Raw genomic sequence first — 27,958 nt, forward strand, 5'->3', positions numbered from 1 at the left:
TTTCATTGTTTATTTAATAATATTATTTACTGATGTCTTTCTTAGCAAATTCTTCATAGACACTGGTCTTAGACTTTTGATAAAGATATAAAAAGCGTGGTTCACGACACCGTAAATCAAAAAAGAACGCCACACTCCCATCTGGCGGATTCAAACGATATTACAGTCGTAAGTAAATCAATCCATTCTGAAACCCTTTCAGTTTTAAAGCCAGCAAATGGCCTTCTACATCATTTTCATTTATTACCTGAAGGTTTTTGAAACTCATTAGAAGTTGTCATACAGCTTGCTTTAAATAAACATGGACAAATCTCCGGTTATTTAACTTTCTTTATAAAATATATTCAACACATGACTGCATGTATTTGGACATATAAAGACATGTCACGTGTCTCACCATCTTTAATGTGGTCAACATGAAACAATAAATGTACAATGATGAAGCCAGATCCAGCAGATACGATCAATCACATGATAACAGAAGGTTATTTATGTTAATGTATGTTGTGCAGAGAACAGCGTGTCATGCTAAGGTGACGTAAATATACAATATATCAGAAGCATGTAAGTGAAATAAACGAAAATATATATTTATATACAAGAACACAAAGATGCTGCGCTGGGTGTGGTGTATAGAAAGTAGCCGTTCAGAAGCACAATGAGAAATGTCAAAATCCAGGTCAAGCCTTAGAGGGCCTTAAAGAGAAGAGCATGGACTATAACTCACTGATGGGTTTAAATATTCACTGATTAAAGGTTTATCAAGCGGTGTTGTACACCTTAATGTGGAGCTTGTGGGGTACAGTAGGGATGGGACTGGATAAAAAAATGTATCCTACTAATTATAAGTTTTGTTATTCATGAATCACGTTTTAATATCTGACACCAGAATGATTTAATTGAAGTTCAATCTGTACACAAGAGCTTAAGCATATGGGTGAAAAAGTTCCACTGAAGATTCAACTGCATAAAGTGCACAGAACATTTTTGCTTCAGCTTCAGAGACATGGTTGAGCGTGAGGCTGTGATCTTGCAATGCACTAAGTACCGCAAGCTAGGAAAAAGTGCAACCTAAGTGGGGGAGAAAACAACCCAGACTTTACATTTTGGAATTATACTATTATAGTATACAATAAAGAGGGCAAAGTAAAATCCTTCCCCACTTTAATTCATCATATTTCAAATAAAAACCATGAGTAGATTTTGTTGAAGAATGATTTAATTACCATTCTTCATTCTTCATCATCCAATAATTGGTGGATACTGCTGAGCTGCTTTTTTCATAAAAATGAGAACCTATTCTAATGGTTCAAGTGCCGGTAGCAAAGATGAAACAAATATTATGACTCTAAAATGAATAACAGGCAAACTGTTATGAAAAGGTAAAACAGATAACAGTAGTTAAACTGTCTCAAGAGACCACAGAGGAGTAGCAGCGTCTGGATGACAGGCTTTGGTGTACATTTCTTTATCAAAAATTTATCCTGTCATAGATCAAACACACTTTGAAATGAACTTTGTGGCAACATAACATTAAAAACAAAAATAGGAAGATGTTTTTAGCTGCTTTTAGAAGGAGACACAAACTTTGTTAGTGAAGACCATGTACCAAAATAACAAAAAACATGGACAATTACTCATGAACTTTTGCGATTTTAAATCGCTTATCCTGGGAATTGTCATCATTTTGATCAGCGCTACACGGTAGCAACAAAGATTCCAATGCAGACGAGCGAAAACCAACACATTTCAATCTGCATACTGTCATCATTTCTTGACATTTACGGCCTGACATGACTCACTCTTTCGCAGCCACCCCAAACTATGCCACTTTATGGTGCCATGTCACCATTACGTCCTTACTCTCTCCAAAACCCAGTGTCAAATCCAGGTTCAAAAACATGTTGCATGTTCTTGTTTAGAGACAGAATCTTTCAAAGTTTTCAGTTCCAGTTGTGTTGCTGATTCCAATCAGATCTCTGGGTGAGCAGGTTTCACTTGTGAAAGTAGAAGCCTCACTGGATGGTGGCTGATCTGCGGGTTCAGAAAAAGACAATAAGGATGGAATCAGAAGATGCTTGGACAAGCCATGTAGCTTCATAACTTGTATGTTGACTTCCTCAACTAAATAACTCCAATGATAGTCACTTTCCACATTAGAAAGAATTGAATTGAAAGAATAATTGTACCTATGCAGAAAGCCGAGGCAAAGAATGTAAAATATTTGTCTGGAAATTACCCAAACCAGAATAATAAAGTTTGTTGGCCAAATTGTCCAATTTTTGTTTTTCCTTTAGGACCAACACTGGCCAGAAACTTGCAAGTTACTGTCAAAAACAGCCAGATTGTGAAAAATTGAAACAGCTATTTATTTATTAAAATAAATAAATGATGATGTACTTTTACCATATTACCCACCCCGTTCTGTAGACATTTTTAAACAGATACATTTTCTGCATTTTAATCTAAATATTTTCACAAATCAAAAGGGATTTTCGACTAAGAACAGTATGCCTGAGGCTCATTTGGTGGTACGCCTGGGATTTTTTTAATGAAGTGTTCTGTGGTTTAAAAAAGGTTGAAAAACGCTGTTGTAAATAACAAAGTTCATCATTAAAGTAAATCCACCTGTCACTTGTAAAAGGTGAACACGATAAAGTCAGAATCAGAAAAACTTTGATCATCCCAAGGGAAATAAGGTCTCTCACCGGCTGCTACAGGTGCAGGTTGAAGGTAGTGCACGGCTGCCCCGGGAGCTCCTCTTGGTTGCAACCAGGAGTAACAAGGTGGGATGGCACAGCCGCATCAGTGGATGAAATTGCTGACGTGGCAGGAAATGACTCTCTTCCGTTGATTCCGACATAGTCATAGTAAGAAGGGTTGTTGGGGTAAAGCCTCTGACCGGGAGTCACCTGACTCAAGTGAACTCCAGTTAGAGGCACAGGGGGCTGGGCATTACTAAACATGCAGCTACTTTGTGCAGCCAGCAGAGGCGCTCTTGCACTGTGGTGGAATGGAAACTGCTGATTGGACGTCTCTGCTGGTCTGAAGAGAGAGTTGTTAGGTCCCAGGGAAGCTTCTGAAGCACAGTCCTTCTGATAGTCCATAGATTGCTGGGCACAGGTGTTGAATTGCTGGTGTCCATTTGTATTCCCCCTCAGCTGTCTCTCCATCCAATTAGTTTGGACAGTCTGAGGAGGTTGCGAGACAGTTGAGGGAACGTTTTTCTGAATGTACATCGGTGGGTAAATATTGTCCTGGGGAGTTGTCCACTGGCTGAATACTGAATTTGACATCCCTGGATGAGGAGGGATGGAGGGTGGTGGAACATGTGACTGGCCTGCGTGGGGCTGAGACGGTTGCCTGAGGGAGAGTAAGTCTGAGTTCTTGTTCTTCATTGGCTGCATTCTCAGATGATTCTGCGCCTGTGGACTGGTCACAGAATGATGCATGCCTCTTTGGCTGTTGAGTCCAGAGGTTTGAGGGACATCCATGTGTGTAAGTTTCATTGTCTTTGTCATTGGCAGCTGGTTCTGAGCTGCCAGCCAGCTAAAATCCTGCTCCACACTGTGGTTCTGACCTCGGTTCTGGAGCTCCTGACAGAGAGAAACGCTGTTGGGATCTTCCAAGAACTTAAAACTGCCTTCTTTCTGTAGCTGCTCTTCTACATAGGAGAGGATGTCTTGACTGAGGATATCCCCAAGATCATCAGTAACTTCATTCATCTTCAGGAGAGCACTCTCCCAACTCTTCAGTTCATCTCCTTCAATGTCCAGACTCTCTGTAAGCTCGCTCTCTCCAAGGATCTGTTGCAAAGTTTCCATCATCTCCTGCACTGATGCCTCTGATTTTCCGGAGCTGCCGACGGCTTGTTTGGGCGGGGTGCGCTGCCAAACGTCTCCGGGGACGTTGACGGTGGCATGAGTGTCTTTGAAGGCTGCATCATTTAAGGAGTTCAGTGTGTTTGCGCTGTTGTGTTCACAGTAAATTGACTGGTCCTGACTCAGCATATAGCCGAGGAGTGAGTCAGGGCTGATGCAGGAGTCATCCAGCTTCCTCTGCTTAGGCGCCGAGCAAGGGTCTGGGACGTCCAACGTTGGTGCCAGGTCGTAGAGTGATGACTCTCCCCCCGTAAAGTTGAAAGGAAGCTGCAGGCGACGGACACGTAGTTGCTCTTCTCCCTCTTCATTTCTTTAACAAACACAAATTGGTCTTTGACTAAAGTTGCCTAGTTAGTCACTGTGACAGCCTGGAAAGATGCAGTGCTGTTAACTTACGTGAGCGCCCTCTGCTGGGCAACAATGAAGTCAGGTTTCCCGCCTTTGAACACCACCCGGGCATTGGCCTGAACCCAAATCCAGCCTCCAATTTTGGTTAAAAGCCTGAAGTAGGTGAAGCCACTGTCACCAGTTTTCATCACTGGACACATGCAGATAAGAATATCCAGAATTATATTGACACAGATTACAGTCATCTCACATAATCATACTCAAAAATCTACATAAAGAATAATGAGCATGCTCCTTTCTGCCCAGTGCTGTCAGGTTGTACTGACTGAGGTCCATGTTAGTTGTCAAGTATTTATTCAATTACTATCGATTATATATATATATATATATATATATATATATATATATATATATATATATATATATATATATATATATATATATATATATATATATAATTTGTAATCTATTGATTCATTATATTTAGAATATCTATTTAGTTATATAATTTTTGTAAATGTGCTTTTGTTCTTTTTGTTCTGTGAGCATCTTTGTTGTTTGGTATGTGTCTTTGATGTTTTTGTAGTCTCTGATGCCTCAGTGTCCTTGCTTGTTGCTACTGTGAAATATTGACGTTCCCCACTGTGGGGCAACTAAAGGACATCTAATCCAAACTAAATAATAAAGTCGTCGAGCAACAATACAAATTCTTCAGTCTCACTTCTCATATAGTGGTACATTTGTTGATAAGGCTCAAAAAAGTGCATATTATAGAAATTATATAATTCTTGGAATTATGGACTCACCGAAGGCAAATTTAAAGTTATTTAAAGTTACAGGCAACATTTTTGGAATAGTAACTGCACTTTGAATCATTTCAGGTGTTTCTTTAATTCAATTGAGGCACAATCCTGCCCCCTACTGGTATAATCTATTAATTGTAAATGTCTTGCATAAACGATACGACCAACTTGAGTTCTGGTCTTGAAATGTAAAATTGTGTAAAGAAGTAAACTTTTTTGTTTGGCACTGATAAAAATAAATAAATAAAACCCAAAAACCTGAAAAGACCAACAACATTTTTCTCTTCAGGAATTTGCCCGGAAGCTGCCTGGTGAGGTTGTATATTACTGATCTTTGTTGAAGATTAGTCACAGCAAAGTCCTGCAACAGTGTAAATTTAGCTTTTTGTCCCAACATGCCCTTTTCTGCCATTGTTTGAAGCAAAAATATAAATAAACAATGTACAGTCAGACATTCCATTAAAATAATTTCACAACCATTACTTACTTCTGACATGGTTTTCGGCACAGTACATCATGTCTGCAGCGTGAATGAAATGGTAACCAGAACCCTGTACACACAGTTCTTCTTCACTATATCCAAGAACCACTTTCCCCCTGAAAGTCAGAACGGACAGCATCACAATCCTCCATATCATCTTCAAAGTAACTTGCAGGGCTCAAGTAGCAACTGGTTAAGACCCAGTTGCAGCATTAAGGACTTTGCCAAGTTACTTTTCAGATTTAAATCAATGTATTGACTATATATCAGGTTTACAGTACTCGATGGTCGAGTCTCTGACAAAAATGTACCTAAGAACTTCTCTCTATTAAACATTTTCCATTAAAATAAAAGTTATTGAGTATTCACTAACAGGCTCAGCGCCCTCAATCTGAGGCTTTTTTTCCAGGAACCATTTTCTTAATGTGTACCTAGTGTCGATGCCCATGGGTCTGAAGTCCAGCTTGTGCTTGGTCTGGAAAATTAGGGTCTTGGTTCGAATCTCAAGGATTGAAGGTGGCTGCAACGGTGTTGCAATGGAGAAAAGTGCAAGCTCAGGTGGCAACAAAGTTCCATCCTCTGACCTGCGGTTTTGACCGTGAACATACTTGAGCCGGCCACAGAAGTTCAGGGCCTAGAGGAACACGAAAAAGAATCAAAGCTGAGGCAATAAATTGAGCGAAATGGGAAAAAAGAGAAAGGAAGGGCGTCCACACCAGGAATCCAGAAGAATTGTCAAGCAGGCAGCGAAAACGACAACAGAAATTTCTCTCCAGGAAGGAAGAGTTCTCAGGTGGAATGAGCTGTGGGTCATAGGCCATCAAGTTGCTGCTGACCTCAGCGCTACTTTGCTCACCTGAAATGACATGCCATTAACCTGCAGATAAGAACTGAATCCTTCAGCACAGTACACTCACTTGAACTTGTGGCTGTCTCGTTTTTCTGGTTGGATTGTGGGTCAAGAGCAAAGTGAAGCTGTGTTCTGAAAAGAGCTCGATCATCTGTGTGGATCAACTCAAACACGCTCTGGTGGACGACATCAGACTGCAAACAAAAAGAAAGGTTGCGTCCGTTTCACTTCTAACAGATGGTCTGGTTTTGCACAGTCAGGGATTGATGATGAAAATATGATCTCACTCACTTGGTGGAAGCCCAGAAAGTCCAGGATAGTTGGAGACGTGTAGAAAATGTAACCCTCGGCGGTGACCACCAACACAAAGCCATTCAGGGCCTAAGCAACATTCAATAAATGCCCATTTATGAACTATACATTGAAATGGATTTCTTTGGAAAATAGGTTCACCTGGAGCAACAGGTCACCTTCAGAAAAGGTGGCCCCGTCAATGGAGCTCGCCTGGGAGCTGCTCGCCAAAGTGTTTGAGGAAGAGTCGTTGCCATTTCGCCCGAAAAGGCTGCTTGATCCATTCTGTCCATTCTTGATCGTGGCTGGAGAAGAGAGGGCAAGTGAAAAACATTTTCTATGGTACTTAACACTCTTTTAATTGACGTCAAATTAACTCCACAGACACTCTGATATGTTATCCTACCCTTCCATTCAAAAGAAGAAGAGAAGTACTTTTTCATTTCTCGACAACTGCTTCTGAATATTCCTGAATATATTTCCTGAGTTTTGAGGAAGTAAGCTTTTAATATTTCTTTCCTGAAAATAACTATGAAAACAAGAAGAGAAGAGGAAGTGCTCTGAGGGTGGAGCAGCCTGGCGCTTCCTCTTACCCGGCTATCGCAGCAGCAGCACAAACACAAGAGATGAAAGCTAACACTCTGAGAATCAGGTGTTTTTTGGGTAAACATGGAGCGTCACAGATAACATGCAATCACAGATCCATGTGGTTTCCATCAGGTGTGATTACTGAGAACCAGATGAAATCTCTTCTTGGTGGGTTTCACTTGCTTCTCCTAATGTTGATAAACAGTACATTATACTGTATAACTACAGCAAACAATTAGCATGCTGCAGCAGTTTTGTAGGGAGGTTTTCTCCACTCTTGATGTGAACAAAACATCTGACACAGAAGGCCTGTTTCCGTAACTAGCAATCCAAGTGTCTAACATAATAATATAAACAATAAAAGAGTATGTTTGAAAAAAGCCAGCACATTCCCCAGTGTTGATAGTTGCAATCACCATTCAACAATTAGCTACCTGAAATGGACTTGAGGCCATACATTTGAGAACAAGCTCATGCGACGAGCAGAAGATCACCTGGAAACTGTTGCAAACAATTACGAGTGGAAAGGGGTCTTATGTCCTTCACTCACCCCAACTGAGTTTTTGCTGATGAGTGAAAAGGTGTCCGCCTGACTTGGAACAAAAACCTGCACCCGCCGCGGCCCTTTGCAGAACTAATTGCCCACCCATGCCCTGCACCGAGAACAAAATCCTTGGGGGGAATCCTGCAGTTTGTGTCACAATCATCACTGATAATCTTTATCAAGAGGGAACAGGGCACATCTAAAACTTCATTTTTTGTGATGTAGGGTAAAAGCAGCTAGTGTTCAGCAACAAATCCAAACATTCCAAATGCAACTATTCTCACACAAACCACTTCCTGATGATGAAGAAGAAAACAGATCACATGTCAGAAGCATGAGCTTCCATGTTGCTGATATCATTTCTTAATAGACACAACATACCTGGGGTTTGAAAAAACTGAATGCACACATTGTGTAGCATTAGGTGTGTCACGGTCTGGGCTTATATTTAGGTAAGATCAACATTACCCTGAAGTCGTGTGTGTGTGTGTGTGTGTGTGTGTGTGTGTGTGTGTGTGTGTGTGTGTGTGTGTGTGTGTGTGTGTGTGTGTGTGTGTGTGTGCGTGTGTGTGTGTGTGTGTGTGTGTGTAGACATGCCTGGACGTGCAGACCTTCACATAGACTCTAGTTTGCAGCCAGCAGCAGTCAGGATGGATCGCTTGGAGCCTTAGCAACAACAATGAGTTGTTTTTGAAACCGATCGATAAAACAGATAAAGGAGAAGAGAGTCTTCGGTGAAGACATTCTCAGAACCCAAGCACCTTTGCTTCACCCATGGTTTCTTCAGGTCAGCTTACTTTTTACTTACTTATTTTAAGACATATGGGCATTTACTTGGCATGCTCACTCTTATATTAATAAAACAAATAAAAAATTCAATCAAAAAATCAAGTTATTTTCTATTTTTAAAATTATAAGAAATAGTATTTAGCATTACTTATCAGTTAAAACTCATGATAGCCTGACTGTTGTTGACTTTGGGCCAAAACTAAAGAGGGAAAATGAATCATTTTTGCAGGGGTAACTGACCACTATGCCAAAGCTTCCTATGTTTATACTTGATAGTCTTCCTCATCTCTATGTCTCTGCACACTCGCTCAAGAACTATGAGGTCTGTTTCCACTTTGAAACCCAAGAACTGAATGGAGGCATTGTTCTCTGTCTCCCGTTAGACGGAAGGAGGGGTTCGAAGAGGAGGAGAAAGGGAGGAGAAATAAGCTTGAAGAAGAGGGAATATTCGTAGTTTGAGAGGAGGAGCATTGAGATAAATGCAGAGAGATATGTAAACACGTAAAGCTCATCTTTATTATTGTTTTCTAGTTATAATTTGAAAACAATAAATTGCAGACACACTTCTTCCAGAAGGAGGTGCTCGAGTTACCATCTGGGACACTGTAAAATGTAAATAATTTTGTTAATGATATGTCTTACATATTAAAGACAGCAAACACTATGATACTTTTCATTCTCCCAATCAAAGAATCTGATTCAGTTAGTGATGTATAAAGTTGAGAAATTAATCACAGAGAATTGAATTGATTGTTGTGTAACTTTCAAGCTAATAAATATGAAAACACAACAAAAATAACAGTTTTAAAATAATCCTTCATAAAAATGGCACCAAAAAGTCGAACACATTTTCAAGTTGTTCACCAGTGCCTTAAGAGACTTGTAGCATCAGGGGTTTTTCTGAACATTGATAACAGACACTTGGAATTGAATTGAATTTACTGCATGATTATAACCCGGGATCAGATTTGAGTTTAACACACATGATCAATGATATACAAAAACAGCGAGCTCCACATGAACATTTCTAAACCCTGACTCCTGACTAATCCCTGACCTCCTGATAAGACAGAGGCTGTCGGCGATGTCTCAACATATACACTTCTTACTGCGAACGGAAGGTGACCCCTAAATGCTTATTCTGCACTCAAGCAACCACACCCTGCACACGCTTCACAGCATACCAATCTCTCAACCACTTGGAGCCAAGGACTTGGCATGAAACCAACTTTGAAACCAAATTTAAATTTCACATCCTCATATATACACTTGGCTCTGCTATGAAACCCATAAAAAATTATCAGAGACAAATAAATCAGACTGCAACAATTCTAGATAATCTGATGTGAATGATTAGTAACTTTAGAATGGAACCAACAGATAATATAAATGCTTCCTTTGTGCTATTTTAACGAAGATCTTGGACTAAAAGCAACACTTTTCCCTTGCAGCCAGGCTAACCAGCTGATTTACTTTACTCCAAAAACACAGTGAACTAAAGGTTTGTTTGTTTGTGCTCCACCCAGCATGAAGCAGCAAGAGAAAAGAGAAGAGAAAAAAATGGAAGAACAAGGGGCTTTTGATGAAGAAAACACTGTCTGATGTTCAGGAAGGTGATTAATGCACTTGAACACAAAACTGACTGAAGTTAATTTACCGCAGTTACTATCATAGTACTAGTTACTGTTTACGTGCCCCGCGTGTGAACTTTCAACCCTCAGTATCCGGAGCCACAAATGAAAAATCACTAAGAGACACACATACACACAACAAACACACAGATTTGTTGCACCATCTTTGTGGGGTCTGCTCATTACCATGATGCTTTTCCCAACCTGTCACACTAAACCTAACCATCCAAAACAAATGGCTAATCTTAACCAGGTCTCTGAACCAGACTGAAACCCAATTATAATGAACTACTTTTACTGGCATTTTAACCCTCTACACCTTGTATGGACAGGTCAAAATGTCTTCTCAAAGCAAAATGTCCACAGAAGAAGGTGGCTAGTCAAGACATGGTTTTCACAAGTATGGAAAGACATGCCCACACGTACATCTTATCCGACTTGACTAGGAGTGGGATAAAAGCTTGTTTCTGAACAAACATGTCTATGTGAAACCTCAACAAAACAGTTGGGGGGAATTAAAGGTGGTCAATAAATCAACTATATCCACTCACGACACTTTTGCACTCCCCCTTCACAACTGATCTAAAACCACTCAAAACTGCAGCCAGCCTGACAAATGGCTTTCAGGGACATGCTCATCAGAGCAACCAAACAAAAAGACGTTCAATATATAAGGCGACCGTTTATTTTCAGACCCAAATCACATAGTAACAAAAGTTTACCACATACTCGTACAAGGACCCGCGTAAATGATGCGTCTGTGAGTAGAGGTCTGTCTTTATGACACTCCCTCGCAATCACTGATTTTTCTACAAACTATTACTGCAAGAAGTTGTTCATGCACATTGTAATTTAACTCCAATAGTTTACTGTCAAGTCCTCTTGCATAATGTTATGGCACATAAACAGCTTTGTGTATGTATAAAGATTAAATAAAATAATAAATCAAATATTGGGATAATGTACTAACTGAAACCAAGGTTGAAGGTTAAACTGCGAAGGTGTGGCGTACAAGAGGTACGCCACAGTGACCACGCTATCATATTTTTCATGAACCGTGTTTCCCAATACGTACAATGCTGAGTGGGTTATTTATCTTGCATTTATCGTTACCGAGGTAAACAAGCCCACTTTATTGTGAAAAAAAATATCTGGGTCATTATAATTGGTTTAAGTGTGTTTCAAAGTCATGGTTAAGGTGAGCCATGTGTCGTTGACAATTGGATTTAGGGGGAGAGGTCCCCACACAGATGATGTTTGTGGTAATAGAGTCTCTGATTCCCTATTAGGGTCAGCAGCATCCCTAACTAACTTAAGTTTGTAAGTGCATAGATGTAAAGTAAAGAGTCACTTAATAATGAGGTGCTGTGTATCACATGACCAACTCCAGACACAGCATACAAATATGGCCACAGAGTGAATAACTACCTTTCAAAGAAAAGCATCCAGAGGAGACAAAAAAAAAACCTCTTCAGTCGTATCATCTTACAATGTACACTTAGTTAAACACAATTCAAACATTGTCATTTGTTTCCATTTGGAAGACTTTAAGTGAAAACATTCATTTTGCAGAATAAAAAAATGAAGCCTCTGAGATAAGACAAATGAGGGACTAACTTTTGTGCCTCACTGAGATTAATTCTAGGCTCAAATTTCTGTCGCATAGCCACCTGTGTAGACAAAGCCAAATTCCTCTGCAAGATAGCTTTTTAATAATAGTTAACTGAATTTGAAAACCCTGTCTTTATTTAGCTAAATTCAGGCATGTTTCATACTTACACATCTTGTGTTAAAATACACAACACCAGAAGTACATTTTATTATAACTTGTATATGTTATTTGAACCTGAATTATTGAGCAATATTCAAATCCTAACAAGATAGCAACCACAACTACATATAACACTGTGCTGTTATCAGAAGTTTTGCATTTCCCTTTAAGAATTATTATTTAGATTAGATTAGGTTTGCATAACTTGTTCATTAAATTAATTTGTTCTTTTGTACGTCAATGACAAAAGGTGACTGAAAAGGATTCACACTAATGTCCTTGACGTGAGTTGATAATTGACACATTCGGAGTAACAGAGAAAATGGAAGTTGAATGAGCAGACAACCCCAAGTCAGGTTCAGCCATGAACATGGTAAACCACCGTCAGAATATGCATTACACTGGAACTTTTCGTCATCAAAGTGTGCTGGAATTTTATCTCAACTTCATCCATTGTTCACTCTGCATGGCAGGTTTGGCTGCTGGATGTGACTTGCTGGCACTATCATGAACACTGGAACTATCTGAAAACTAGCATGGGGAAATTCCTCCTAAAAATAGCAATAGGCGCTCAAAAAAACTAATGCAATCTTGGTTATGTGACTGTGTTTTGCACAAACAACAAGCCTCACCAAAACATGTACATTTCATAAGATTAAAGATGTGAAACAATTAAAATCATACAAAATTATTTTCCTGTTGGTCTCAACTTCATGGACAAATGTCAGGCAGGAATGAAATATTTTTCCATTGTTGAATGGTCTTTTTGCATGGCTGCTCAATTCAGATAACACAAGAGTGAGCTGTAAGTCAACCAAGGGTTAAATTGTCACTATGGAGAGCAGAGCGATTACACAACCATGGTCATTGTTTAAGGAGCTTGAGGACGGCCAGTTTACAGACAAGTCTGAACCAGCCGGAAGAGGCGCCGACTCCACTTTCATCTACTACAGCTACGTATGTAAACAAAGACTACAGATACAAACGATTCAACATCTGACACAGCTAAGTGAAAATGGAATCACACCCAAAAAGTTAGAGAAAAAAGTCACCACCATTCTAATCATCTTGTGTCCTCAGGGGAACTAACTGCCTCATTGAGTCTCAGCTTGTTTTAAACTCATGCGTCCAGTTACCACAGGGTATTTTTCAAAAACACAACCAAAGAAGGGTACAATAAAACACATGTTCCCTTGAGCTCACGTTCCCTTGAGGCATGAATCCTGATCAATTATTGCATTTGATTTCAAAGATAAGAACTGTTCCGAGAAACGAAGGCAGGTGTGCATGTGTCGCAAAAAACGTGTGAAAGGCATAGTGTGAGTGAAAATAGTTGTTGATTACAAAAGCCTCGCTTGCACAGAATCTAGATGATTCAGAAGTGATTCTTTTATACACTCAAAACCATCTTTCATCTGGAACAGGGATCTCAAACTGATCCAGAAAAAGGCCACAGGGGTTTGGTGCAGGTTTTTGTTCCAACCAACAAGGGGACACCTTTTCACCAATCAGGTGTCTTAAGAGCGTAAGCAAATTGACTGACTTGCTGCTTGAATTGGCCGACACCTGATTGGTAAACCTACTGTATGTGTGCTTGCAGCGTTGCAACAAACACCTGCACCCACTGCAGGCATTTGAGGACCTGTTTGAGACCCCTGTCGACAATATTAAAGTTAAAACGAAATTATCTTATCATTTATGATTAAATCAATACAAGAAAAAAAAAATATATTTCTGATTGTCTGTTTTTAAGATTAAAATATGTGCACCACATGAATATTAAACACTTAAGAATATGTCAGTGTTTTTGAGCAATACGAAGGCTTCTGACCGCTTATTTGCAGCTTCCTGTCATAGACAAGATCTTGTTCAAGCCACAGTTAGACTGGGACATTTAACTGGTTCAACTGTGTTGAGTCCTTTACAATATTTCTTCTCCTTATTGCGATCGCAGTAGTGTGATGAGGACCACACAACAGCACATTGAATATTCTCTTGTGGTAGTCACTGACTGAAGCGAGGCAGCACTGACATTACGAGTCACTTCCAGAATCAGAATCAGAATCAGAATCAGAATCAAATTTATTACAATGGTCAGTGGGGAGCCCACTAACTAGGAAAGTGTTTTGGAATAACGTGCAGTCAAAAAGTAAATAAATAAATAAAAATAAATAAATAAATAAAATAACAACAAGGGTGTTCACGAATTCAACAGTCTGACGGCCGAGGGGAAGAAGCTGTTCCTGTGACGGGAGGTTCTGGTCTGGATGGACCGTAGCCTCCTGCCAGAGGGAAGAGGAACAAACAGTCCATGTCCAGGGTGAGAAGGGTCGGCTCTGATCCGACCTGCTGACAACAACTGCTAAAAACTCCAAGACAAAAGGCCCCCACACTGCTTAGGTGCTGGCAGGGGACCCTGAAAAATAATACTGCAATTATTTCAACAGCTTGAGATTAAATAAACAGTACAATGAGATGGAGTCAGAGGAACTGAAGTCATGCTGTGTCAGAACTGACTAATCTATGAACCTGTAGTAGTATAATTGCACTCAGTATCTGCAGACTCGACATTTTGTCTTCGTCTACAAAATGAGCACAACAACATGGACAAGCGAGTGTCTTGAATTTCTTGTCATGTGGTGACGTGGTGTGGCAACACGTCAAACATGAATGCCCACCGGGCGGTTTTACTAAATGGTGCAGGGTTTGTTAACAGAGTTTATAAAATTAAAAATGCATTTTTTAAACTGTACTTTCAGTACTATCATCATATACTATTGTGCATTTTGTTAAATAGTAGTTGCTTTAGTCTACAAATATTGTTGACAATGACATCGTTTATCAGCAATAATTTGCAGGACAATTTAACAGCAAAATTTGTTCTTGTGACAAGCCTCGTTCCCTCTTTGAGGTTTGGCAGCAGTATAAAAAGCTGAAATCATCAACATTATGGATTTTATAGTTATGTGCAACTGCAACAGATGTTGCTGCAGCATCTCTGTCTAGTCTGGCAGCGGGACATGTTCCTGAGACAGTTGCAATGCCTCTTGTGTAAACTCTCATTCAGGAGGAGAGGGGCGGGGCACACTGTCTGCCAGTAACTTTCCACTCCCCTGTCATTAATGCCTAGTGGGGAGTCCTGAACTTTAGTAGACTCAAAGAAAACTGCAGTTGCGTTATCCCTTCTCCAGCAGTTGACAATGTGGAACATCTGATAAACGTCAGAGAAGTATGGCTTCAAAGAGGGGAGGTGAAGAAGTAGGTGCAGGCAAGACGGAAGATAACTGGAGTGATCTGAGACAGGAAAAAAAGCAATTACAAACGACAGGAAGCATAGGTAGAAGTGACTGAGTTGAAGATGCTTAAGCTTGAAAAGGGAGTGACAGGGAAGATTAGAAACAAGTATATCAGAGGAGCAGCTCAAGAAGAAATGTTACAGCGGATGGCTTAGACACAAGGAGAGGAGAGACACAGGTCAATGTTGATGAGGGTGTCTTGCTGTGGCTACCGCCGATGGCGAATGAAGGACAACAACCAACATTAAAAACTTAAGTTAAGCAAACTTAAGTTAAGCAACATATATTAACCACCACCATTGTGGTGTCACAAGTAAATTCAAAAATGTGTTTTTACTGCAAAGGACACCCCTTGGTTCCTGCACGTTTTTTGGACAAGTGTGTGATACATTGTGAATGACAAACGTAAACAAATGTCTAATTTGGAAGTGTTAAAAACAAAACACAGTTAAAATGACTGTTAAGCTCTGTATGATCCTGTCTGGTGCCAGAACTGACATGCTCACAAGTTAACACACACCTTTCTATTGACCCAGAGCCCTGACTTTCCCTGACAAACTTGACTTCCTTCTAGACAACGAGGAGGGACTAGTACACACACATGTTGGACAGGTTTCCCCTGGTTAAGTGATAAGCACGGGGAGCTCCACTTCACGTTATATCAACACTTTACATTGTTTTCCTAACACTAAACAGATCAACAGTGTTCACTTTGTTGCCAAATAATTTAAAGCCAAACTTTTGGGCATCAAGTATAAGCACTTATATTTTTTAAAGGCTTGCCAGTGACAGCGAAACACATGAAGTTAATAAATGAAGAAATAGCATACTTAGTATAGCTACATTACAGACATTACATTATTTCCTAAAATAACACTGTCCAAATAGAGATCCACTACTGGCATAAGGATTGAAAAGCTAGAACGTGATTCAAACATCAGAACGGTTTTCTTTCATTGTTGGTCAGAGATGGCTTAAGTTTGATCCTTTGGTAGAAAATCAGAACTTCAGACGCACACACGTTTGTTTTGCTATTTTTGTGAGGACCTCTCATGAACATAACCCTTTCCCTAGCCCCTCCAACTTAACTTAACCATTCATAACACATGGCTTACCCTAACCAGGACTCTGAACCAAACTGAAAGTCAATTTTAATGACCCAGTTATTTTGATGTTTTCACCCTCAAAACTCTATGTGGACCAGTCAAAATGCCCTCACAAAGCAAATTGTCCTCACAAGAAGGTGGCAAGTCAAGACATGTCAACCCAAGTATAATAACCAGGCTATTTTGACAAAGTGAGGACCTGCCAAAATGTCCTCACTTTGCAAAAATGACCTCAATCCGTTGATTAAAAACTCATACGGGTTCTCACAAAGATAGAAGTCCAAGAACACACACACACGGTCTACACTGGGAAGGATAGGCAGGTTTGAACAAACATTGTGGTGTGTTGAGTTTTGACTTTTATCCTTCCTGTCCAGCTCTGATACTATCACTAGGGCTGGGTATCGATTCTAATTTCAAGAATCGATTCGATTCCGATTCTCATGACTTAGAATCGATTATCATGATTCAATTCGATTCGATCCGATCCAATCTCGATTCAGGTTAGTATTTAAACCATTTTCTGAGCTGTTGCCATAATCACATGACAAGTTACGCAACGTATTGATACTAGTATCATATTGACATTCCACAGGAAATTAATGAAGGATTCATCATAAGGATTCATCCATAGATCCAGACACAGAAGGCCAGATGTGACTGCTCATGGGACTGGTGCATTATTAGAAATAGGACATTAAAAATTCACCCAAAAGATGCTGCTGTTTAATACTAATGCATTTTTATGTTATTATCAAAATGAAAAAAAAAGATATTCTCAGCCACTGAAAATGTAAACAGAGTGCTGGTTACTGACTTCACAGCAACCTGACGGTCATTGTGCAGTATGTGAGCAGTTCTCTGTGGTCTGTAGTACGTACGACAAGAGGTCTCACTCCTCATCAATATAGTGAGTTGCCAGACTCGCGTAAGATTGCGAAGCCAGAGATGTCCACGTATCACTTGTAATGCCCACCCTGACTGCTGACTGAAGCTTACTTTTCACGTTTTCTTTTACTGACTGGTGCATGTTTGGGATAACAGACGTTTGCGAGACACCGTAACATAGTGTGGCTCTGTGACTTTCATTAGCCGCCTTAAGCCCTCGTTTTCAACGACGGAAGACGGGCGCATATCTTTGCAAATGAAGCCCGCGATCGCTTCAGTTATTTTGACAGAGCGTGCAGAATTACCCGGTAGTGGTAAAGTTCGCTCGAGTTTCGTAATTCGTGAGGTCGTCAAAGGGGTTGGACTTCACCTGGAGAATATGTGTTCAAACGTAAATTAATTAATCCGATCTTTGGACCTACGAATCGATCTTATGGAATTGATGTACAAATCGATTCAGAATCGGAAAATCGATTTTTTTAAACACAGCACTAACTACCACACAGCAACAGACCCAAGAACTTTATCATAGAATAAAGCCAGGACCTAATGATTGTCATATTCCTTCACTAATGGCTGTCACATGGACCTGCTCAGACAGAAAACAATGAGTTCACAGGTTATATGGGCCGAAATTTCTTTCTATTTTCATTTTTTTACCCAATCAATTCTTCTTTGTAATTCCATTAACATTACAATTCTGTGGTTAAATACAGTACTAACAATCATTAGGAACTAAGGTAGTGCACATCATTTGACTGGAAACCATTTACAACATCTACTACTGAAGTGAAGGTCCAACTTCAGTCAGTTCCCAGGAATCATTGTTCAAGGGTTACTGGGTTCAACCGGAGGACGGCCGACAATCCCAACACATTTTACTCTGTAAGAGTCTGGAAAACATCTGGAAAACGCATGTAGAAAGAGGGGGAAGGGCAGGCGACGACTGAAGTAACAAAAGAGCAGAGTGTGTACATACATGTGTACTTGTGTGAGCGTGTGTTTCCTGAGGCCCCGCAGAGGAGGGACAAGCTATTATAAGAACACAAATTATGGCTCTCCAATGTCAGAACACACTAACGGAGCCACGATAAAGAATTCACAAGGCAAACCCAAACAAATCCACTCTGGAATGAACGTCCACCACTTCACCACTCCAGGAAACACAGGAAGAGCTCCAACACATGACAATAAACTGGATTTTACGAGTCACTATTTCTCCCACTGTGTTCAAGTCAGTCTCATACTTACATCATCAGATGCACCTTGTCTCAGGTGAGTAGCATTTGGAGAAAACAATAATTGTACAGGGAATGACAAGGCTGAAATAAATTGGTGAATATTTAAATATTTATCTCTTCATCAAGAGCGTGTTTTTCAACTTAAGTAACTCTGGTGACAGTTTCTTGTTGTTGCGCAACCACTAACAACTTTTGATTGAAATTCATCAACTATATTAATGAATAAATCTGCTTTTTAGAAATGAATAAAGCCAGCAGTGACAGCGATGGGCCATTCCTTTTCCCCCTTGATTGTTCTGAAGTCCAATACTACTCGAAAGGCTAATGGCCAGTGAAAGAGGAGTTCTGGAGGAAAATAATGAGGGGGACCTAAGTCACTGCTTACTACTGTGAACAATGGCATCTTTATTAGTGTTAGCCATGGGACTGTACCCTCCAGCCTTTCCCATCAAGACCAATCCTAAGGCCAAGAAATGTGAAGACAGAAATGAGAGGGATGAGCACAGAGCACCCTTTTCTTTGGTAGCTCCCTCAGGATTCACCCTGCTGCTGGGTCCTCTTTGTTTTCAAGTAGTATCGTACGCGACATACTGCCAAAAACAATCTCCGCAATGACAATTCTGCATCTCACGATAAATTTCTACACTTAGTTAACTATGATATTTAAACATCAACAAATGATGTTGGAGACAAACTCAAATAAGTTTCGTCATAAAAGTTTCATCAAGAGAGCCTCTAGTGGGTCCAACACATGGGATAGAATGAAAATGTATTTATCGTGATAGTTATCGTCATTGCCAAAGCAACGTTTATCGTGATCATTTTTTTTGTCCATATAGCCCATCCGTATTCTCAAGACATTCAAGAAGAGTGTCTCAGGCACAGTTGGCCAGACATGATATATGAGAGTCAGAGTCTGCCGACAATTGTCTGTTTCCTCTGACAGATGATTTTGATCTGAATTATTTTATTTGGGTTTCGCTCTTCATGTCACATTATATCCACCAGACTGCGCTGCTGATAGTGTTGTCCTTTATGGTTGAGTTTCTATCCAATCATATTTCAGCTACTTTGTGTTGTCATGTGCTTTGAAATCAGCCTGAGGCCTTGAGAATCACCACAGGTTTCTGGAAACTGTAAAGAGATCAGAGACAGTCAACTGTGACAGCCAATCAGACCTCAACTCTTGTCTAACAGCAGACTTTATATTGATTTTGACCTGTGCGTGTCCTGTGATTGGATAAGAATGGTCACATGGCATAGCATAACTGCGTATTTGTGTGTCTTCCAACTGGTTTACTGCAACTTTCTCCTCACTATCATCGACAGGAAATGTCCTATCTCCTATCTCCAGCTGTCCAGGAGCTTATAACTGGGTCAGAGAGATGACACACTTCACCCCAGTGTAAGAATGAATTTCCTGATGTTCAAGTCATTCGCTTCGCTCATTTGTCTCCCTACAGAGCAGCATGAAGTAATTGATGAGTTCAGGGCCATAATTCATGTCTGCTTCCTTCAGCCCTATCTCTATATATCATGTTACAAAGGTGTTGCAAAATAGAGTTTATTTGATGGTGTTTGTCTGTAAAAAATGGATTGCCGATTACTTGTGTCTGTATAATACAATACATGGAGTGTCATCACAATAGTTTCCACACAGTAATTTTGCTGAATGTGACAGAAAGTGAGTATACTGTGTACTTGCTTCTATTTACTTATACATACGAGTGTCCTGTAATGTCTGACACTTTCTCTAGCTGTGTCACGTCTTTGCATATGCACAGTTAAGCAAGAGGCAGCACAGATATGGCCCCACAGCTGCCCACCACTCCCCACAGTCTTTAAATAGAAGCAGCTAGACAATGAGGAGAACTGGAATAACCTTCTCATTTTATCCAGCAGAAGGAACAGCTCCCTTTTCCCACATAAGGCACATGCTCTCGCAAAATATGTGCAAACAAGGCCCAAAACCTCCACATGATCAATTAAAATGTGTAAGTCATTCGGTCTAAAACAGGATGCGACATGATTGGGGCAGCCCAAAGCTTGGAGAAATATAAAATAAAAAAAAAAAATGTTCATTTCTTCTTTCTCTGCTCAATTAATTTTCGCCAAATTTTCTACTGTGGCCATTATCGCCGAATACTCTGCTGTTTCTTCCAATGGACTGATTTCCGGGTGTGTCTCGGACACGGAAATGCGGTTGATTCATTTTTTATTTTTTTTTAGCTTTTTTCTCTGATCAGCTTCTCCAGAGTTCCTCCTACCACAGCAGATTGTGAGATTTTATTTTATGCAAATGTATCAATTGTCTGTTCAGTTGACAAGATACTATCATTAAAAGGGAAAAGCTTCCATATATGAACATTTTGTGAAGATCTACCAACATGACCTTAGCATCATAGATCAAGCAAGTAGCAATCACAGTCTGAGACATTTTACCGCATAGTTTTGATGTTCATTTGTTATAAAATGAAAAATTCTTCTCATTCTTTCTTTTTTTGTACAGCAAACCACAAGGTCTCACCGCTGTTGTTTTTGTTAAACTTCCTCTGTTTGGGGATTTCATTTTTTTAAATTTTGTTTCATATTCGTATTGTGGTCCCTTTATCTCTTTGGTTTCATTTCAGCAGGTTACTATTTCATTACACAGTAATGTCCAGGACACTTTCCTAACTACACTCATGTCAAAACTTGTAAAACCTCTTCAACACTGCTAGAATGGACGTCTTACAACTTACCGTTGAAGAACGTTTTGACTTTCAGGTATCCCACACTCAGACGCAGGACAGACAGCTTGTCAAGCCTTGACCGCACATCTTCAGGGAAGGGCAACAAGCTGGTGAGCTTGTCCAGCTCGCCGTTTAGCCGGTCACGATGGCGTTTGGATGGGTTGGATTTAACTCCATCAGCAGGCAGTGGTTTCGGTCTGCAAAAAAACGGATATTTAAACATTGTACTTTCCTCATGATATGTCAACAATGGCCAGAGTTAAGTCTTTTCTAAAATTGTAACACAGATGCACCATAAATACTGACACCAAGTGACTCAGATTTCTTTCTTTTTTTTTAATGCAATGACACATTTTTACATATATATTCTAATACAATACAATAATCAAGACTATTCTCTTCCAGGAGAAAATACCAGTCCCGCCCTCCAAACCTCTGGAGACCCCTTCCCTTGTTGTTATGTCGTCAAAATGAGACGGTTACATCACCTACATTCAATCATATACATCCTGGGACACGAGGTGATATGGTTTCAACTCTTCGGAATCATGTGAAAACTGCTTGATTTTATATGTTTGGGTCTTGAGGACAACATCTGTATATTTCTATGCAGTCATTTAATCGTTGGTTTCCTGGGCTTCAAAATGCAAAGCTGAGAAAATGATCCAAAGTTTGCAACCAGGAAAACTGACTATCAAACTGGGTGGTGACATAACCTCTCCTCACTATGTATTTGTCCAGGGTAGGCACCATCCTATGACAGGGAAATCTCCCAGAGAAAAGGCTGGTATTTGATTAAAACCACGCATGGTTGCTCCGCTAGAAAATGACTAGCCACAAACAATTCAACCATGAAGCAAAACGGGAGTTTGTTACCTTGTGATAAAAAATAAAAATGATGCTTTATCTGCCTTATCTTCCAGCCCACAAGTGAAAGCTGTCTGGTCTAACTTTAAGCTCTGTATACAGCAATATGAGTTAAACATATATTTAATTCTGCACACTACATAAGGCTTTCGCGTCTACATTTATTAAAATATCTCAGTTTCATCCTTTCCCATTATATTTCACTCACGAATAGCAAAATGGCATTATTTATCAATCTCACTTCAGGGACTCAGTCTACACTAACCCTGTCAGCAGACAGAGGCAGCTGCCAAATTTGTGTTTTTTTCCAATTTTATAAAATATCTTCAAAAGAGTGAACAACATTAAATTTGCTTCAACCGTCTCATTGACTCCTCAGGATGTTTCGTCTGCATGCAACTAGGCACCTGGCCTCCAAGGACAAACTTTGGTGTGTGTTGTTTGCCTTCGTTTTGTGCAGCGACCAAGCCTTTAAAAAAAAAGAAAAGTTCACAAACAAAAACCAAAAAAAAAAGTCATTAAAATGTTAGAGTAAGAAATCTTGCTCCAGGGCATATACCGGTTCCTGTATCAGCTCTCTCTCAAACAGCTGTAGTCTTTTCAGTCAAATCAGTTTCAGATGCCGTTGAGGGAACAACTCTCTAGGGAATTCAGGTCAGGTGAGGCCACCAAAGCACCAGACAGACTGTTTGTATGAAAGAACTTATGACTCCAGAGTTGTTCGAGCAAATATAAGAAGAAGCCACTGATGCTAACAACATAGAGTCAATAGATAGCACGGCACTCAAAACAATGATTTAAAGCTTGAGTTACAGTTTTGTCCGACCCATTTTTACACATCACTGTACCATGATGTAAAAACATCAGCAATGACCTCATGACCTAATCACAAGAAAAGTGCTGCCCCACTACATCTGAGAAAAAGATGTTAGATATGTATAGCTCAACCCGATTAGTAATGGTGTAATGAGCATCAGCCACATCAATTCAACGTGCTAAAATCGATGAATCACAAAAAAACTCTGGAATAATGATGATAAATCATTTGACAGCCATACTGTTACAATAATAACAAGCACTTTGGACAAAGGAAAATGTGATGGAATATTATTGCACACACTAATGGAAAGTTCCTAGTGAAAACAGACTCATGGTTTTAGGTTATACTGTTGCTCTGGTTTTTAGAACTCAAACTGAGTTTCACACAGATGCTCGAGGTTACTGTTACGTACACTGATGCATGTCTGCTCCTCCCATCCTGTGGAATAATGTATATGCTCACTCTCTATCCTGTGGACTTACACTCTCTTTTTCAATAAATATTCATGAAGGACAATTTTCTCTTCAAGATCTTCATTGTTGACAGAAAAATCCCCAATAATTAGACGCACTGAGTTCCTCTCCTTGCTCACGTAAAAATCATCTGCTTCCAATAATAGTACATGTCTGAAATCGAGGCGAGATGGCTATCACGGCATTCCTTTGCCAGAACAATGAATAGTCAGTGTCATGGCTCCAGGCATGATAAGCAGGATCCCTTCTGGTTGATGCACGGATTTACTTCATGTATTGAGTGAAGGAGACAGAGTCGGTGTGGGACCTGATGAAACACTCCCATGTGAGTGTGACTGTGAGAGCAGTCATCAACACCTTTGCATAACAACAGAAACTAAATACGACAATGGTGCCGGTTGTGATGTAGGAAAGAGGCGAGGACGTGGATGAAGAAACTGACACCAGGGACTTACATCACCAAGTTTCATTCCAGTATTCTCAGTATTTTCCAGCATAATTCAGTAGTAGAGCAGAGCCCTGAAATTTAACAAATGGCACTCAATGTAAAATCTTGAGATCTTCCCTCTGTATGTGAAAACAGTTTTGCACATTTATGACCTAACCCAGGAAGTTCAGGTTTCTTTTCTGATGTTTATCTGTCTGTCTGCTCAAAAAGATAAGCACAGATTTTAATTAAATTTTCAGAAAATGTTGACAGTGGGATAAGGAACCGGTGATTCAATTTGGGTGGCATGCAAGCTTTCCATCTGGATCCAGGCAACTTCTAAAGGATTTCAGTTGCAGGGGTCTGCTGTGTTCCAACTTGCCAAGAAATTGAAGACAATGGCTCAAATAAGTTGGATTGCCATGGTTTGCCCCGATTTACAGGCACAAACTGAACACAAATTTGATGAAACAGAATCATTTTTCGACATGGCAGAGTTGAAGAATCATTTACTCAAGAGACACCAAACTATCTGCCATTATATTCAAGTCACAATGCTAAACACATAAAGAAAGCGTAAATCTGAAGCATAAATCAGCCTTTGATCACTCTTGGGAAAGCCCCGTCCTGCCCCCTCACAGGCATTGGCTTTCACCACTTAATAAAACCTTTTATGACTCACACTCGCACAAGTATTAAAAAGTATTACACAGCGTCAACAATATTTTACAGTGATTTGGCTCGGTTTTTGCTGTTTTCCAATAGGTCTGCCATCAGAGTGGCAACATAAACCTTGATCTGTGTTCTCAACTGTCCCAGGAGAAAAAGAGCTGATGTGAATTCTCGACAAAGTGCACACATCAAAGCTGTGTTGAGAAAGTGCTGGAGGATGGAAAAGTTGCTTCACCCAGCCACAGTTTTTGTTAAGGTTCGAAAAACACATTTTGTTCCCAGCATGTCAAGGTTAGTCTTGAGGTAACAAAACCCTCCCCTAACCACACTAAAAGTTTTCTAAATGTTTGCAGCTTATTTGCTTGGGTTTGTAGTGCAGTGTTCCATCTCAAGGTCAAGCAGTATTCACCAGGGCTTTCAAAGAACGCATCACTTTCCCGTTCTCACGCCAGGAGTAAATCCCCTCAGCCACCATCGCTAAAACACCGGAGATGTTTTCCTAAGGATCTCCATTTTGCAACATGCGTGTCATGTTATGAGAAAACTTGGAAACACTGCTTAACCACATTGTGAAACAAGTCCCTCACAATAAGTAAAGCAATTTCTTTACTGCTTCTGGAGAAAAAATGCCTTCATATGACATGACGCAAATGTTACTTCATCCTACACTGACCATTAATCTCGAGAATGCAGGGTAAACAAAAATGGAACATGTCTGGGGGCAACACCACAGTCTCCGCCCCAAGACATACTACTTTCTTCTCAAAAATATAAAACTCTCTTTGAGAGTCTAAGGTGAGAGAACACAGCGAGGTTACGTAAGCATTGCGTGACACAAAACTATGTTAATTTTAGTGGAGGGAGGGAAAACACCCCCCCTGTAAAAAAAAAACTGAGACAGAAAGGAAAGACAGGAAAAAGTATGTTGTGGCAGTGGGAGGAGGAGGAATAAAAACACAGTCTCAGATTACGCCATCCGCCCTCCCTCCGCCCTCGTGGAAACATTGCGTGAGTGAGCTCTCACTCCACGTCCTGATTACGATTAATGCAGGTAGTACCACACAGACTCAAGCCATCATTCGGGCCTGGGCATGGTTCTAGATACAACGTTTGGGTCTTCATACTCATTGTTGTGCCATAAAAATTGAGAGCAGCACCCTTGGTCTCCTTTTCATATCCAGATGAAAAAAATGAAATGTACATACAGTGAGTCTGAATTGCCCTTTTGACCACACCGGTCTTTGTCCTACTTAGTAGCTATTTTGCAAAATTAAACAGGCTCATTGAACAAGCTGAGCTGACAGAACACCCAACAACTAACACAGACAGAGATGTTGAGCATGACCATAAGTTGAACAATGCTGTTTGAAAAAAGCAAAAGAAAGCACCACTCAAACGTCAATATTTTGAAGCATTTCCTGCAGTTATATAAAAATCTCCATTCATAGCTGAATTAACTACCATTGGCAATAGACAACAACTGTAATACAAATACATCTGAAGAAACTTGAATGAATCCTAAAGGTAGCTTTCATTTATCTGGTATATGCTGCAAATAGGGTGGCAATGATCAGCACCGCTGCCTCTCAACAACAGGGTTGCACGTTTGAGTCCAGCTCTGGACCTTTTTGGGTGGAGTCGCAAGTTGTCCCTGTACTTGTGTGAGTATTCTCTGGGTTTCCATCCCGAGCCCAAAGACATGGCTTCACGATTGAATTCCTGCCTCTCACCCAGCACTCCCAAACCTAACTAAGCTGAGAGGTGGTAGGCCAGAGTTTCCATGTGGACAGAACACACTCACTGAGTTGGACAGGGGTTTCATCCACATTAACTCTGCATTTTAAGACACTGGATATGTGATGCTTTTATAAACCAGGTCCCAGGGTGAATACATTTACATGTCTCCATCTGTACAGCTAATCCACAATGTTCTGAAAAGGACAATGTCACCATCCTATCAGTCTCATCTTTCTCCCTGAAAGTCTTCACAATGACAAAAACGCGGACTGCGGAGCAGTGACCTTCAAATGAGCAGCACACACGAACAACACAGACGTGTGTATATAATGGCTGAAAAGCACACTCTAAGCCAAACCCAGTCAAAGACACAAGTTTAATCTTCAGACCAAATATTGATCTCCTCCTGAAACAATCCAGTTCGAGGCAGCACTTCTTTGAAACCAGCCATGAATAATACCCGGTGGGGAAAGATACATCTGCATGTGGATGAAGCCTTCTTGTTTGACATTCCAACTCAGAGACATGAGTCAGAGCTTTCTGTTTACATGATTGGAACTGGAATCCTAAGTAACTGTTACAAATATGTAATTTACCTGGGAGAACCGTTTCGCTTGGAAAGTCTAGTTTCACAGAAGTCTATATATATATATAGATATATACAACTTCAGCAAATAACTGACATTGACTTTCTTGAATGCCAATGTTAGATCACGTTGTGGTTTCTTAGTTTTTACACTGAGTTGAACTTGTTTTTCAGCATTTTCACAGTTTGCCAACCACAGCACGAGTTCGCTTAATTTTACAGCTACACTTCCACATGAAAAATATTCAATCACTTCAGCGACTCAATTGCATTTGAATACATATAAGGATGGTTTTAACGCCACATCTTGGAGCTTAAGTTGTCTATTTTTGCATTCACTCCACTTCAAGTCATTTACTCTGATGGGTGCAATAAAAAGTTTTTGAACACAGCATACAACTGAAGTAGTAGATTGGTGCGTGTTTATGCAGAGTCGACTGAAGTCAGTTACAGAAACAATAAATCGATGCATTACGGATTCTAAGTTTTGTGCAGTAACAGTATCCGTGTCGAACAATATAAGGGCATTGGACTTCTATGTTGTAGGTGACTAACGTGAGGGAATGAAATACACAAAACCATGTTTGGAGCGTTGCCCGAAAATGTTTAGTGAATTTGGGAAACATTGACAAAAAGCACAGTCAACATAGGCGACATGTTTTAAAGTTGTACACTTTATCTAACCAAAGAAGTGCTGAAATAACACTTGCATAGCTCCGTACTTACGTTTTCTGAACCGGCTTCTTCCGTTTCTTCGCAGCGTAAAGCGCCGTGCTCGGCAACATTATGAAGTAGGACCAGACTTTAAACAAAAAACAAACTTGTAAAAGTGCCTTTTACAGGGTTTGGTGAAGCCGACCGCTTGAGGAGCCACCGTGAATTTAAAAAAAGAGGCAGAAATCCTCGGCACGTTGGTCCCCGCTCGGGGGCAGCGAACTACTTTTTATACTTCTCCAAACTAGTTAATTCCCCGCAAACGTTATAAAGCAGTCATTACTAGGCATTGTCCCAACACCATGGATACCGTACAAGCACATGCGAAGAGGAAAGTCCGTTGGTCGCGCTCGAGGACCGTGCGGGGGAAAATCAATCCTTAGTGATTTGACAGACGCAGCGCAGCTTCTTCTCGCTCGCTG

General features: G+C 40.2%; 1 protein-coding gene across 1 annotated transcript; it reads right to left on the reverse strand.

Annotated features, from left to right (window-relative positions):
• Window positions 1-384: 384 nt before the first annotated feature.
• Window positions 385-27,957, reverse strand: LOC128760083 (aryl hydrocarbon receptor-like). The gene is made up of 11 exons (XM_053867075.1): window positions 27,549-27,957; window positions 21,250-21,437; window positions 6,817-6,959; window positions 6,655-6,744; window positions 6,431-6,557; window positions 6,230-6,369; window positions 5,945-6,147; window positions 5,520-5,629; window positions 4,278-4,419; window positions 2,709-4,191; window positions 385-2,034 (listed from the first exon to the last, which is right to left on the reverse strand). The coding sequence occupies exons 1-10, from the start codon at window positions 27,605-27,607 to the stop codon at window positions 2,715-2,717; spliced, it is 2,679 nt and encodes an 892-aa protein (XP_053723050.1). The 5' UTR covers window positions 27,608-27,957; the 3' UTR covers window positions 385-2,034; window positions 2,709-2,714.
• Between the last annotated feature and the right edge of the window lies 1 nt (window position 27,958).

The sequence above is a fragment of the Synchiropus splendidus genome, chromosome 1 (assembly GCF_027744825.2).
Source record: "Synchiropus splendidus isolate RoL2022-P1 chromosome 1, RoL_Sspl_1.0, whole genome shotgun sequence".
Classification (NCBI taxonomy): Eukaryota; Metazoa; Chordata; class Actinopteri; order Syngnathiformes; family Callionymidae; genus Synchiropus; species Synchiropus splendidus.